Source organism: Plasmodium yoelii, assembly GCF_900002385.2.
Source record: "Plasmodium yoelii strain 17X genome assembly, chromosome: 2".
Classification (NCBI taxonomy): Eukaryota; Apicomplexa; class Aconoidasida; order Haemosporida; family Plasmodiidae; genus Plasmodium; species Plasmodium yoelii.
Genome location: NC_036174.2, coordinates 637,658 through 654,026, shown reverse-complemented (window position 1 = coordinate 654,026; position 16,369 = coordinate 637,658). Strand labels below are relative to the sequence as shown.

Genomic DNA, 16,369 nt, shown 5'->3' with positions numbered 1-16,369 from the left:
CATATTATATACATAATTCAACACATATTTGTATAAATTCAAAAAAATAAATAAAAAAAATTATATAAAAAATAAAATGTGATAAGGCGCTCTGTTTCTACAGAGTCATGATATAAATACAAACACACGTATACAAATTGATGAACAATGGATTTGATATTCTAAAAATCGATGTCTGTTTTTATTGGGGTGCGAATGAGCTTAACTCTGTTCACATATGATTTTTTTTTTTTGATACTAGTAACTTTTTTTTTTATATTTTGTTTAATTTTTTTCTGTTTTGGTGTTTCACAATTTTTATATTTCAAATTTTCATATATAACATTTCCTTTAAAAAATTGTTCAAAAATTTTTATAATATGTAATGTAAATTGTGGGCCTATCTCCACTAGTTTTTGTTTGTTAATATTATTTGAGTCAGCTAATGTTGTAGGTAGAATTTGATAGTGGCGAAAATAAATTAAATCATTAATATAATAAAAATTATAACAATGATCATAAAATGGTTTACTTAGTGGGTGATATTTAGGTGTTCCAAATACATGTATAAATATTTCTTTTATTAATTTTAAATGATCTAATTCATCAAATTGTTTGCTAAATATTAAAAGTGGACGAGAATATAATAAACAATTTCCTGGGAATGAAAAACTGTGCAATGGTATATAATCTAATATTTCAAAGTATAATGATGGACCAGTTATATTTTTACATATCCATAAACAATAACGATTTCTTTTTATATCAAAAAATATTAAATTATTACAATTTCTACTATAACATATATTACTTAAATCTATTTTTTTCCCTTTTTTACTCCATTTACTCTCCATTTTATGGTGAGGTAATAATAGTTTTAAATTGTCAACAAATGATTGACAGTTTTTTTTTTTTAATGGCGATCTTACGATTAGGACCCTTTGTTTCGTTTTCCATAATTTGTTCTTTTGTATATATTTTGCGTCTTTTAGTAGATATGGATCCTCTACTTCCTCTTTATCTCCCGCATTTTCATCTTCTTCCTCCTCATTTTCTTCATCCTCATTTTCTTCATCCTCATTTTCATCCTCATTTTCATCTTCATCTTCCTCATTTTCATCTTCATCTTCTTCATCCTCATTTTCATCTTCATCTTCCTCTTCCTCATTTTCTTCTTCTTCTTCATCTTCCTCCTCCTCATTTTCTTCTTCTTCTTCATCTTCCTCCTCCTCATTTTCTGCTTCGCCTTCTTCTTCCTCTTTTGCAATTCCCTCCCCACCCTCGATCAAGGGCATTTTCTTTGGCTCTGGTAAATCATCGTTGCTTGCGTGTTCTTTCCTTTTTTTCTCTAAAGGCAAATCGTTGGTAGATTCATCTTCCTTTTCCTCCACATGCTCCACTTTCGCATTTGTCTCCTTTATACATTCAGTTTCATCATTTATATCGTTATTTTTTTCATCCATTATATTTTATCTTATTTTATATAATATATATTTAGCATTACTTGACCAAATGTATCATTACATACATATACATATGAGTTGTTTTTAAAATATTTATGTTAAAATGTGTCAGAAAAATAATTTAGTTCTTTTTTTTACTCACATTATAAAATTATTGCAATTAATATATATCTTACTGCATATATTACAAAAATCTTAAAATTTATCAGTTTAAACAAAATTATGTAATTATTTAAATAGCGAAAAATGTAGTAATATATTCAAAATAAAAACAACAATAATATGAATTAAAATAATATTACAAATCTATAAACCTGCTAAAATACCAATAATTTTTTTTTCTGAACAAATTGATCTACCAAATTTAGGAAATTCTCATAAAAAAATAAAACGGTTATGAGACTTTAAAATGTAGAAATAATTATAATGCAAAAAAAAAAAAAAAATACAAATTAATTGTTATAAAAAATGAATTTTATTTATGTAGATTTTCATATTTTCGCAGGAATTATTATGTAGGATTCAAAAATATTCGTAATGTTCATTAATGTTATATATATTGTATGTATAATATATTGATATGAATTATTTATGCATATGCATACATATTTTATATAATAAAATCAAAATCACAATTGGGAAAAAATTGACAAAAACTATATATTTTAATGGGAATTTTTTTTAGAAATATATAAATATATACAAACGACTGTATGAGTAAAAAAGGGCTAAAAATAACTGAATTTTAAATAAAATTTATAAATATTTCAATCAATTAGCATGCTAAAAATATATATTGTAATAAACATTAAAAATATTTATACCTTAAAAAAATAATAAAATATATAAATGATTTGGGAAAAAATAAAACATATTTTTATATTTTATATATGTATTTTTTGGGATTTAAACTTGTTAATGAAAATATTACGAATTGAGCGAGAAATTCATTAAATTTAAATGAGCCAAACAAATATGTTAAAAATTATAAAAACAGCTATTACATCAAAAAAAATATAAAAGGTATAAAATACATTTAAGAGAAAAAACAACGATCAATTTTTACTTTACAAGCAAAACAACTCCTTATAAAAAATGCATGTTTTCTTATAACTGTTGAGATAATCTGAAAAATACAAGGCATTATTTGGTGACATAATCGCCACTCTGTATATATATACATATGTAAGTATTCATATATATATGCATTTCCTATGTCCCTTTCGATAACTATACATTCGCAAAGATGATCCAAATAAAAAAAGAAGATTTTCTCAAAAATGGTGATAGTGTCGAAACGAGCAATACGAATGAATGTAATGGAGAAGTAAAAGAGGTAAAAGAAGCAGAAGAAATAAAAGAAGTAAAGGCAGACGAAATAAAAGAGGTAAAAGAAGCAGACGAAATAAAAGAGGTAAAGGAACCAGACGAAATAAAAGAAGCAAATGCAGACGAAATAAAGGAAGTAAAGGCAGACGAAATAAAAGAGGTAAATGAAGCAGATGAAATAAAAGAGGTAAAGGAAGCAGATGAAATAAAAGAGGTAAAGGAAGCAGAAGAAATAAAAGAAGTAAAGGCAGACGAAATAAAAGAGGTAAAAGAAGCAAAGGCCGACGAAATAAAGGAAGTAAAGGCAGACGAAATAAAAGAGGTAAAAGAAGCAAAGGCCGACGAAATAAAGGAAGTAAAGGCAGACGAAATAAAAGAAACGCCGATAAAAAAAAAACCTGTTAAAATGGTGAGTTTTCTTCTCGACGAAGATATGAAGAAAGGGGACTATTTCACCAATAATTTCCCAGAGAAGATACTCCAAAAAAATAATACTAATGATTTTGCAAACAGTTTTGAAAAAAAAGTAAAATTCGAAGATAATATCAACTCATTTAACTATGCCAGTATATCTAATAACTATAATGAAAAAGAAGAATTTTATTTTACATATGATAAACCAAAAGATGGCATAACACATTATTATAAAGATTGCAAAAAGGATTCACCATACGAAATATATGATAAAAGAGAATATGAAGAAAATGATCAAAAAACAAAAATTTCAAACGGTTTTAATGTGAAGGAAATAAAAAGTATATTACGTGTAAATGGACAAATAAATAATTTAAAAAATGGAGTCAATTATAAAGATAGCGATAGTAGTACTAATGAAGGAACTGATTTTGATGGACAATGGGGTGAGCAAAGTAAATCCATAGATGAAGAAACAAACAATAATGAACGAGTAAATTTTGAACAATCATATAATGAAAGTCTAAAAAACTACATGTCATCATCATTTGTAGATATGCTGAACACAATTCAGAAAAACAAAGAGAATCAAACAAATAATGTTGACACTTCTAACCAATTGCATCAAATCAAAAATGAAGAACAAAATGTAATTGATCCATCGACGAATTATCAAGATAAAGATTTTTCAAATGAAATAGAATCAACTAATCGTCGAATAATCCAGTGTATACTTTGCGGAGATAATATATTAGCAAATAATTCGAAAATGTGTAATAATTGTTTATTGCAAAATATTGAAAGCAATAGTATGAATATAAACAAAGATACTTATCTAATTTACTATTGTAGAGAATGTAAAAGGTATTTACATAATAAGTGGGTATATTGCGAATTAGAGAGTAAAGAATTATTAGCCTTATGCTTGAAAAAAGTGACAAAGTTAAAAAAATTAAAAATTTTAGATTCGAAATTTTTATATACAGAACCTCATAGTAAAAGAATTAAAATACATATAACTGTTCAAGAAGAACTAATCAATAATTTTATTAGTGAAATGGAATTTATATTACATTTTGTTATTAAATATACACAATGTGATGATTGTAAAAAAAAATATACACCCTATACATATAATACATGCGTATCAGTCAGACAAAAGGTAGATCATAAAAAAACATTATTGTTTTTAGAAAGCTTATTATTAAAATCTCAAGTGAATGAAAATATAATTAATATTGTTTCAAACCCTGATGGTTTAGATTTCCATTTCTTATCAAGAACAGATGCCTTAAAATTTTGTGATTTTATTTTAAGTAAAACTATTTCAAAATGTAAAAATTCAAAACATTTAATAAATCATGATGCAAATAATAATACTTATAATTATCTATATTCATTTTCTATTGATATATGCCCTATTTGTAAATTTGATCTTATATTTTTCCCCAAAGATTTCTCTATCAAATATGGAATCAAAAGTACATTCTATCTATGTCTCCATGTATCTATTTTTATAATATTAGTTGATCCATTTGGCTCAGCAAAAAGTGTATATATATCGCAAGAAAAATATAATAAATACCCATTCGTAGCATTACTCAATAAGAGTGATGCAAAATCCTTTTTAATATTAAACGTTGAATATATTAACACTGAAGAAAATTCTAAAAAAATAAATACTAAAAAAGAAAAAAATATCAAAAAACAGAAAAAGAAACGCCCAAATCGGGATAATAGTGATATTAGCGATATGGAAGCAATTACCAATGAGATTTTTAATGAACAGATAAACAAACTTAAACGAAAAACAAAAAGCATTGAAGATTCTGAACAAAATGATAACGAATTACATAAAGTAATCGAATATGCATCTTCGGAAGATCAGTCATATCATACGAACATTTACCAAAACAGTTTAGCTGATACAAAAAGTTGTAAATCGGCTACAAGAAAAGTAAAATTAGAAAAACTTGTATATGCATATGTTGAATTATATGATGAATCTAATGGATCTACTATATTAACAAAAACATGTAATGCAAAACATTTAAGTCCAGGAGATTATGTCAATGCTTACGATTTAAGAAAACACTCGTTTGATAATGATATAAATTTACATCTCGAAGAAAATGATAATTATAATATTATTATTATAGATAAAGTTAAATCAAAAGAAATAAAAAAAATAGAAGATGAATTAAAAATCCAAAACAATAATATTGAAACATTGAAAACTATTAATGATGAGGACATATTCAATAGAATTGTCCATAACAATTGTTTAGGTTTAGAAAAATTAAAACTTACTTCATCCTGAACATCACATAGATGCATAAATGTGTCAAACTGCGCATCGTTTGAGCGACGCACTCAATAATTCAAGATTTGTTTACTTATACATTTTTTATAGTTTTATCAATTTTATCGATTTTATTTGTTTATTTATACATTTATTATTTTTTATTCCTACATTTGTTATATATTTGTTATTTTCCAAACCCATTTATAAAATTCTTGAAGTGCCATTCGCCTTATGGCAAGCACACTACACATTTAACTGAACTTATATTTATAACCTGCATATATAAACCTTCAAAAATATAAAGAAATTGAAATAAATAAGATCAATCCAATTAAAAAATAAACACACATTATACATGCTGTAAAGAATTTAATAAAATTAAAAAAAATAAAGCAAAGTTTAGTAAGTTTAATAAAAATATATAAAACTATATAAAAATTACGTAAAAAGTATTTGTAAATATTCAAATGAAGGTGAAGACAAATGTGAACACAACTTTTGTGTGCATTACAAGAGAAAAACATCTTCTCAAAAAAAAAAAAAATTTACAAAAATGGGATATTGAAAAATATTTTTTTTATAATATTGATTAACTTGTTTACATATTTAATAAAATCAAATTTTATTATGCTTTAAAAATTCTTTAACATGATCAACGGATGATATATCATATGGATCTGTTTGAATATTATGCTGTTTCTCGTTTTCTTGAAAAATTTTAATTAATATATTATTTTCAACTATAGCAACATATCTCCATGGTCTCATTCCCATAAAATAATTCGATTTGTCTACAAGCATATTCATGCTTTCAGTAAATGAACTATTACCATCACTTATATATTTTATCTTCTTTATATCCATACTCTTAAACCAACTTTTTAATACATAAATATCATTATTAGTTATACAATATATATCATCAAACTTGTTTTCTCTAATAAAATTATCATATTCTTTTTCATATTCTGGAATCATTTTTGATGTGCATAGGGGCGTAAAAGCGCCTGGTAAACTTATCAGTAAAATTCTTTTACTTTTAAATAACTCATGGGTGTCAATCGATCTGAAGGGGGATTCTTCACCAGAGCTCTTCTTTTCCTCTTCCCCAAAGTTGTTAACAATTCCAATGTTACCAACATCAACCTATTAAAAAAAATATTATAAGTATGTAATTTCTACAATGTTATTAAAATTCTGTTGATATTTCTATACATTTTTTACAAAATACAATTGTTCAGAATAAATTGGATCATTCGACAAAATTAATGTATAAAATACATAGGTTTAATCTCAGAGTTTTTTTTTACCATAACTTTTACATTTGGGATTAAGTCATTTTCTTTAATATCATTTGCCAAGTCTATATTTTTTGATTCCCCTAATTTGTGCGAAAATCGGTTATTGAAGTTCCACCTTTTGGATACAAAATTTAATGGCTTATTATGTGCTAAATTTTTAAAACATAAATAAACATTTAATAAAATAGGGAAAATTAGAAATATTATTCTTTTCATTTTCTTCACAATTTTATCCAAAGTAAACTCATATATTAATACAAAAAAAAAAAAATCAAATTCTTAAGGGATGATAAAGTCTGCTCAATCTTGTTCCCTCTTTATATATTTTTTTTCAATCTAATATTCATATGGATTCATTACTTATTTCATATAATAATGGGCTAAAGTCAACACATCGATATATTCAAAATGAATATGTTAAAAAATATTATATAAATTTTTTTTTCACTACCTTGTTAGCTATAAAACATATCATGGATAAATCAATATATACAAGTATAAGAATAAAAAAGGAACAAAACATTCTATCATTTACAAGTATTTTTTATTAATATCATTTTTTTTGATATCATTTTTTTGATATCATTTTTTTTAATATTATCCTTTTACACTTAAAACATAAAATATTAGAAACCAATACAATCAGGTGCACAGGTATTTACTACGATTGAACTTAAGATACATAAATTTATTTTTCATATTATTTCCCCCTCTCTTTAGCAGTAAAAATTATTTTTATATACAAAAGATAATAATAGAATTAAACAAAAATATTAAAAAATAAATAAACTTTAAGGGGGCCTCGTTCAAAAATATAACCCTTTATGCTGTTTACCATTTTCTGTATTTTCGAAAAATGTTGCCTATTTGTTTTTATTTACCTCCACTTATTTATGGGTATACTAATGCATACTTTCAGTATTGCACAACTTACTTGTTTCTATTTTAAATTAACAAATGTGTTTGTTACTAATTTTTTAAAAATATCTTTTATCACAATATGCGATAATTACCAAGAAAATGAGAATAAAAAAAAAAATAAAACGAAAGAAAAAAGTATGTACAACAAAATACAACACAATTATATTGTGTAAAATGAAAATTGGAAAAAAATTGCGCATCAAAGTTTAAAAAAAAAAAGCCATACATGTGGGGGCACTTATACATATGTATAGGCCCATCATGGCGCAGCGCAAGTTGGAAACGAATCCATTTCTTATTCATGAAAAAAATTCAAAAAAAATAAAACGAAACGAAAAGAAAAGAAAGTAAAACGAACGAAAATGAAAACGAAAGGGGATTCATTGAATCCGTTTATCAAATTACAAGCGCCTATCCTCAAACAAAACACAGTATGGGCTCATTCAGATATATTCTTATATGGGCATAGGACAGAAAAAAGTGACATATTCTATAAGTGCATACTTGTTCATGTAAAATAAAAATGATTACGATAAAAATCGATATACATAAATTAGTATATAAATCATTCTCTTCGCTATTCTTCTTGTATTACACTAAACTTCCAAAACAGTTCCAAATACTTTAATTGTATTTATACCCCCATCTGGGTATATATTAAGTCGCAAATGAGAAGAGGGTAAAGAGTTGGAAGACTCATCATTAAAAGTTTCTGAGTTAATAGTAAAATAATTTATATGATTTCCTTTAATATATGATAAAGGTAGTAATTCTTTCCATTCAATATTATGTATATTATCACTAAAATATTTCATTTGTTTTGATTTTTCTTCAGCATGAATATCACTCACATAACAATGATCTATAGAAATACATAAAGGAAAATTATACTCATAAAAAATAGTATTAATTTCTATATATTTAACGTTAGTAATATAACTTAATTTAATTATACAATAATTATTATTATAAAAAATTGATGATATATTATTTAATTGTAAATTATCAACATATCTTAAAGGTCGATTTATTAATCTTCTTGTTTGCCATCCCATTACATATTTTGAATTTTGATCTATTAATATATTATCAGATTTTCCATAAAATTCATCAGTAGTATATACTACATTAGATCCATCAAGTATATTAGAAACATTTATTATTTTTTTATAATTTTTTTGTTTTTCATTTTTACTTATTTTTATTTCTCCATATACTCTCAATTTATTTATTCCCCCATCAGGTAATAAACATACTATTAAATGTGTAAATATTTTATTGCATGTATTTATATTAAAACAATTATGATTATAATTTTTAAATCCTGGATTCATTCTTTCATCTTCTAAAATTGATACCCATTGATATTTTTTATGTAATGTATTATATATCCTTTTTTCTACTGAATAATCATTGTCTAAATAAAGTGTATTGCAACTATATCCATCTAATATATCGTTGTAAAATTCATCATCATCACTATTTTCGATTTTTCCTTTAAAAAAATCATTACTTGATTGATCACCACATTTATGAACTGATTCGCTAGAATATTCTCCATTTAATTCGTTAGGAATTTTGGCATCATTTGATAATTTTTTTATCAATGCTTTACTATGTATATCTGGGTACTTACTAGCTATTTCCCGAGTGACATCTATTAATGTATACAATTTATTTTCTATACATCTATACTCATTTCCATTGGCTACAAAAGATGTAGGTTTCATATTACCATCTTTTAATTGTTTTAAATTTTCATTATATTTTATTATTTCTACATAATTTTCATATTCTTCACTTGACTTATCAGTAGGATCGATTAATATGGGTTCATAAAAATATTTATTTCTTTGAAAATATCTTTTTCCATTTATCATTATTTCTATTTCTTCCTTTGATCTAGATAAGTTATTTTCTGATCCTTTATCTGACCAATGACTACCTCTTTCAGTACTTAAACTTCTTTTCTTATGTTTCATATCCTGACGATATTCTTGTGTTCCTTCTGCATCACTAAATGGGTTAATTCTATCTATTGACATATTATTTATTCCATTTTTTTCTTTCTGTTTATAATACGAAAAAGTATCATTATCATCACAATCATCGTTTTTAACATCGTTGGAAGTATTTCGTTGTATTCCACTAGCTCTTCTTTTATCTCTTTTTATTTTATTTTCTATTTTTATTTTTTCCACATACTTCGAAAATGCTTCAGAACTCATCAAATCATCATCCTCAATATATGCCCCTTCAATAGAAACATATGGAGCATAATTACCTAAAAAATTATTTGTATCAATGTCTATTCCTTTAATTAAGGTAGGCTTGCACAATTTCACAATGCAAAAATCAAAATATTTCTTTATCCTTCTTTTAGTTAACCATCCTGGACATTCTCGATATTTTGAAACTTCTTCAAATTGGCTAAATTTATTGCATTCTTCATTTTTCCCAATACTAAGATCGTTTTTTTCATCAAAATTATAATCATCACACTTTTGAGATGTATTATAATACGAATTTCTATTTTTTTTTTTTTTTCTCTCTTCAGTCTCAGATTTTCCATGTCTATTCCCTTTTCCCACGCTGCTTTTTAATTTATCGTCCAAAACATTGTATAAATCATTTGAACAAAATTCATAGTACCCTCTTTCCACATTTGAATGAAATGGTTTATCTTTTAAAATATTTTCACATTTTCCATACGTTTCATCTGTAACATATATAATTTCAGATCCTAATATAATAGAACAACAATTAACAAAATTAAATAATGTTGGAATTTCGTCTAGTATAGAAGATGCATTTGATTGTTTTAAAGCATATTTGCTTCTTTTAGAAACTATTGTTTGGCTGCTGTTTCGCGTTTCGTTGATGCTTGAGTAAAGTTCCGCCTTTGAACATTCGCTGCGCCTGTAGGATAAGCTACTGTTTAAGTTGTTCATGCTGCTTAAATTGTTCATACTGTTTAGATTATTTGGATTGCTCATATTTTCTATACTGTTCAGATTATTCGGATTGCTCATATTTTCTATACTGTTCATATTTCCCATCATGTTCAAACTATTATCATCATTGATACTGTTCATATTTTCTACATTATTTAACATAGATTTTTTTTTTTTTTTTTCACTTCTCTCTATGCCATCAAAAAAATTCCTACTGTTACTATGGTTATCGTATTTTATTCTATCCTTAGTATTATATGTTAAATTGTTTTCTTCATTGTTACTTTTTCGTTTTTTTTTGCTCATCATATGTGTCTTATCTTTTATATCTACATCTACATTATCATTATGTTCCATATATTTTTCATCACAACTTCTCGCTCCACTATCACATTCGATTCGATTCTTTTCATTATATCCTTGACGTTTAATATAATCCAAATAATAATCATCACTTATACTGCTCTTCATATCAACATTTTGCATCATTCTATTTTGTTTATCTAGATTATCTCCATTAAGAAGTGTTCCAGTGCTATCTGTAGAATTTTTTTTTTCTACAATATAACTAGAATTGTTACTAGTATAATCGATTAAATGTTTTTTTTCGTCATCTACATAGTCCTCATTAATGTTATCATTTTTATCTTCACTTCTGTACATCATATCTCTTTCCAAATTAGATTCATTTTTGTTATTAAACAAGTTGTTTTTATATATCAAAAACTTATTATCTATATATTTAGACAACTTACTCTTTCCAAGTAAATTACTCATTTTATTATTTTCATTTTCATTAAAGTCAGCTCTGTTGTTTACGCTTTCATTTCCTATTTTTCCTTCATAATTGTTAACTTGATTTCTCTCAAAAATTTTATAATAATGATTTCCTCCCCTTTTTATATAGTCACTATATGTATAATTTTTTGAATTTTTTGAATTTTTTTCATCGTGTTTTAATATTTCTTCATCATGACTTTGTCCTTCGGATCTTCTACCGATTTTGTTACTCAACATATTTCTTCGATCAATTATATTATTTTGACCTCTTTTTGAAATATTCTCTTTTTCTGTTTCTGCATCATAAAATTTGTCTGCATCTCTATCCATATCAAAGTTATCTGTATATTCTCCATTTTCATCATTACAATTGTTTGACATGTTTCTATACTTTTTCATTTCGATTGGACTTTTGTTAATATCATGAGATTCTTTTTTCGATATATATTCTTTATTCATATTATATTTATTTGAGCTATCATGAAAATTTTCCCTTTGTCCATTTTCACAATAGTTAATTTCATCTATTCTTTCTTTTCCCATAAAAGAAATATCACTTCTCGAATTCAAAGATATTTTTTTGCTTTGATTTATTATATCACTTTTATAATAACTACTTTCACTAGTTCTATTATTAAAATTAGGTTTAGATAAAATACGAGGTGATGCATTTTCTTCGTATTTTTTAAGTAATGAATCTTCATCATTTTCTAATCCAATATCAAATATATCCTTAATATTGTTTCCATTTTTTTTTAAATGAAATTTATTGTGCATTTCTTCAGATTCTTTTACAATAGATTTATCATCATTTAAAGATTCCCCATATGTATTATCGTTTTCCTCATTTAATTCTTCTATATATTCATACATTTGATGTCCTTCTTTTCTAGTTATTTTATTTTCTTCTTCCTTATTTTCATCTCTTTTATCTTCTACTCCTTTCTTTATTTCATTTTCCCCTTCCAATACATATTTTTGTGTATCTTCACCTACTGAATATCTGTTCACACTTTTTTCTTCGTTTTCTACTCCTTTTTTTTCCGCAATATCTTTATCTCCTCCTTCTAATGGTTTTCCTTCCTCGCTCCAGCCTGCACAACTACTTTCATTTAAAATGTTGCTAGACTCGTTAAGATCATTTTTCAAACTTGATTCATAATTAGATCCAAATAATTCCTTCATTATCAAATTTTTGTTTACAAGTTTATTGTTTTTTTTAGTGTTTGCATCATTTGATATTCTGCTATATATATTTGCCATATTCGGGTTATAAGAATCACTAGAACTATGCAAAAAATTGTTATTAACTTCGTTTTTATTGTTTAATTCATTATCGTTAATTTCTAATTTATAATAATTATTCTTTTCTGGAATATTTGAAATACGATCCTTATCATGATTTTCTCGATCTTTTTCATCATTAAATTCGTTTTTTTTTTCGACAATTTTATTTTTTTTTTCCATATTTTCATAATCTTTGTCTACTTTATCATTTTGAAGATCTCCTTCAAAATTGTTTTCACATGATGGAGTGACGAAAGCATCAGAAAAACCGGGGTCAGCTTTTCGTGAACTTGAAACAGCACAGTAATTAGAATTTAAATAATCATCATCATAATCATTATTGTTATTTTCCTTTTCCTCTGTTATTTCCTTCTTTATGTATTTCATCTTATTGTTATGATCGTTTGGTGTTTCACTATATTTTGATAGACCTTCATAAAAAACTTCCCCTTGATCACTAGATAAATCACCATCATTTATTTTTGATTTTTTATTTGATGATATATTAGAAAAAATTGTCAATTTTGAAACGTTATTTATATTAATATCTTCAATATTTTTATATCTTTCTTTCGTTTGTTCTTCGCATACTTTTTCATGTTCATATGAAATATGGTCACTACTTTTGTCTCCATATTTCGGAACTGTAGAATTACTTTCAACATTATTATAACTTATTTTTCCATTTATATTTTCTGAATATTTTTTTCTATCATTCTGATTATCATTTGTCCTATCACCAGCTCTTTTAAAATGCGAATTTAATTCCATTTCATTATCTGAAATAACTATAACATCACCGTTATCACCATTTTTTTCCATTCCTTGAAAATTATCTTTTTGATTATCTATATTATAAAAATATGATTTTTCTTTTTTAATTTTAATCTCTCGAAAATTTTCAATATTTTTACTTTTCTCACTATAAAATTCAGACCCCATATTGCTAATATTTCTAATATTTTTTGGTCCGTCTTTTTTTTTATTTCCGTTTTCTAGTTCATATTCCTTATTATTATTTGAGTTATAATTAATTAATGGATTTACAGATGGATCATCTAAAATTAGTGGGTTTTCGACACTTGCTATTTTTTTTTTTCGAATTATTATACTACTATATGTATTGCTATCATTATGAGATATTGGAATATTTAAGTTTATTTGTTCATTATCACTGTTGTTTTCTTTTTGGCTATTATTATTTATTTGATTCATCTCATAATCATTTCTTCTTTCGTCTTCCTCATGATCATCACTTCCTCTTTCTCTTTTTACTTTGCCCATAATGGAATAAATCGAATCAGTACGACTATCTTTTCCATATATATTCTCATTTTTCGTAATATTTCTGGATCTATTTTCATAAATAGATATATTATATGAACCATAATCTGTATTCCGATTACTACTTCGAGTAGTTTCCATATTATATATATTATAGTTTTCGTTATATGTATTTCTTTCCTTTTTTACTAATTCAGAATAGTTTTTCAGTTTATCTTGCTCACTTTTTGTACGTATTATGTTTTTCATCTTAAATGTTTCATTTGATCCAATTAATTTTGAACTTTCTTTCATTTTAATTATTATTTCTTCTTGATCCATAGGCTGATATATAGAACCTCCCTTATTTTTGTAATCTACGATAGTTTCTTCATTAATATCACTAACATGTCTATTGATATGCTTACCTTTTCTTGCATCATCATTTTCTCGAAAATCATTTTGAAAATGTGTCCGCCCACTAATATTTGACTTTAGTATATCATTACTCCCACTTTGTTTTAAAAGTGATAAAGTAGTTTTCCTTTGATCTTCATCGCCCCCTTTTCCCATCATATTATTCATTATTTTATTTTTGCAATTTGTATTTGTTGTTTCTTCATTTAAAATTGTTTTTTGTTTTTTATGAAAAATATTAATATTATTGTCCTCATAATTTGTGCTCAAATTTTTTACTATATTTTTAGGTCTTTCGAAATCATAATAAGAATGTTCTTTTGAACATTTCTCATTTGTTTTCTGAGATTTTTTGGAAATCTCATAATTCTTTGCTTCCATCAAATTAGTGTTATAAAATGTTTTGTTATGTGAATTGTTACTTTTTACTATGTCATTTTCTGTGTTTTTATTCTGACCTTTGTTTAAAACATTTTCATTTTTGTTCATATCACTTAGAATGGTATTTCGATGAGATGAATTATTTTGATTATTATTATTATTTCTATTATTGTTAGCAATTATATTGTCACTAATTTGTGCAGTACCAGCTTTATTAGCCCCAGTAGAATTGCTCGCATTTTTATTCTTTAACACTCCACTATTCAAAATATTGTTTTTTATATCTTTTGTGTCTTTTTTTCCATCCTTTTGAGTTTCGCAATTTGTAGTATTATTTTTGTTATTTGTTTTATTTTTTTGGGCATTCTTATCATTTTTTTTACTCAAAATAGCTATTTTTTCTATATTTCTTTCAATAAAATTTTTGGACATACTTAATTTTTTACTTAGTACGCTTCCCAAACTACGTAAACCGGATTGTTTAGGAGCATTCCCATTTTTATTTGTATCATCATTATTTTGTTTTTTTTCACTGGATATTTGAGTATTTAAACTCCCTGTTCTTCGAATTTTTTCTATTTTATCAATGTTCAAATTTTTATAAGGAAATTCGGGATTATTAATATATGCCCCATTATCATTTTTGTCGTCAGACATTTTAATTCTTTATCTAACCATGAACTCTTCGAATTATTCTGTATGCTTAGCACACATGTGTGGACGCTTTTTATTTAATCGTTGTCAAACTATTTTACTTATTATTATTATTTTTTTTTTGTCTGCTGGTCTATTTCCTAACGCATTTAAAAAAAATTCACTTTTATTTTCCTTTAATAATATAAAGCAAAATATCATATGACTAATATATATATTTTAACGTGTTCTATTTATATATTTATTTTTTTCTTCTTTTTTTGGGGGAAGTGTATTTTGGTCATGCTTCTTTACCATCCATTTTTTTAATATTATTATTTATCCTTTTAAACTTTTATTTTTTGTTACAATTTTAAAATACCAAAAAAAATACGTAATAATTTATAGAGTCATAATATAACCATAAAAGTTAACATATGCTATGAATATATATATTAACTAATGTGTGAAAAAAAAATACATATTTAACAAAAGTTGACATAAAAAATCAGTATTTTTGAAAAGATAGACTGTAATTATTTTAAAAATACAAATTTTCTCTATATATGTTTATTATAAAAATAAATGTATTATCAAATATTTACACATGATTAGCATGTGTGAAATGTAAAACGAGTGAAACAATATATTGATTATTCTTTAACATATATTTAACAAAAATAATATGAAACTTAATGAAAATATGAATAAAAATAATAAGTCAAATATTACCGTTTTTGTAAAAATATTTTAGCATTTAATTAGTTACATTATAAACATATGTTTTTTATTTTTTACTCATATGTATTTAAATGCTATCGATTTGTTCACATTCTTGTTTGCCTTATTTTCAGCCTATTTGTTAATAATTTTTCTATTTATGTTTGTAGTATTTCTTTTTCTTAAATAGTATTAAATAATAAAGCATTTCATTTTTTATTT

The 16,369-nt window shown here is 24.8% G+C and overlaps 4 protein-coding genes across 4 annotated transcripts; 1 reads left to right on the top strand and 3 right to left on the bottom strand.

The window, feature by feature from the left end:
• Positions 1-161: 161 nt before the first annotated feature.
• Positions 162-1,442, bottom strand: PY17X_0214900 (uncharacterized protein; the record flags this gene model as incomplete). The annotated part of the gene is made up of 1 exon (XM_724152.1): positions 162-1,442. One exon carries the CDS (start codon positions 1,440-1,442, stop codon positions 162-164), a length of 1,281 nt encoding a protein of 426 aa, XP_729245.1.
• A 1,246-nt stretch (positions 1,443-2,688) lies between these two features.
• Positions 2,689-5,505, top strand: PY17X_0214800 (60S ribosomal export protein NMD3, putative; the record flags this gene model as incomplete). Its single annotated transcript, XM_724153.1, has 1 exon — positions 2,689-5,505. The coding sequence occupies one exon, from the start codon at positions 2,689-2,691 to the stop codon at positions 5,503-5,505; it is 2,817 nt and encodes a 938-aa protein (XP_729246.1).
• Positions 5,506-6,105: 600 nt separating this feature from the next.
• On the bottom strand, positions 6,106-7,007 carry PY17X_0214700 (1-cys peroxiredoxin, putative; the record flags this gene model as incomplete). The annotated part of the gene is made up of 2 exons (XM_724154.1): positions 6,106-6,636; positions 6,801-7,007. The coding sequence occupies 2 exons, from the start codon at positions 7,005-7,007 to the stop codon at positions 6,106-6,108; spliced, it is 738 nt and encodes a 245-aa protein (XP_729247.1).
• Positions 7,008-8,308: 1,301 nt separating this feature from the next.
• PY17X_0214600 (conserved Plasmodium protein, unknown function) lies at positions 8,309-15,451 on the bottom strand (the record flags this gene model as incomplete). Its single annotated transcript, XM_724155.1, has 1 exon — positions 8,309-15,451. One exon carries the CDS (start codon positions 15,449-15,451, stop codon positions 8,309-8,311), a length of 7,143 nt encoding a protein of 2,380 aa, XP_729248.1.
• Positions 15,452-16,369: the final 918 nt, after the last annotated feature.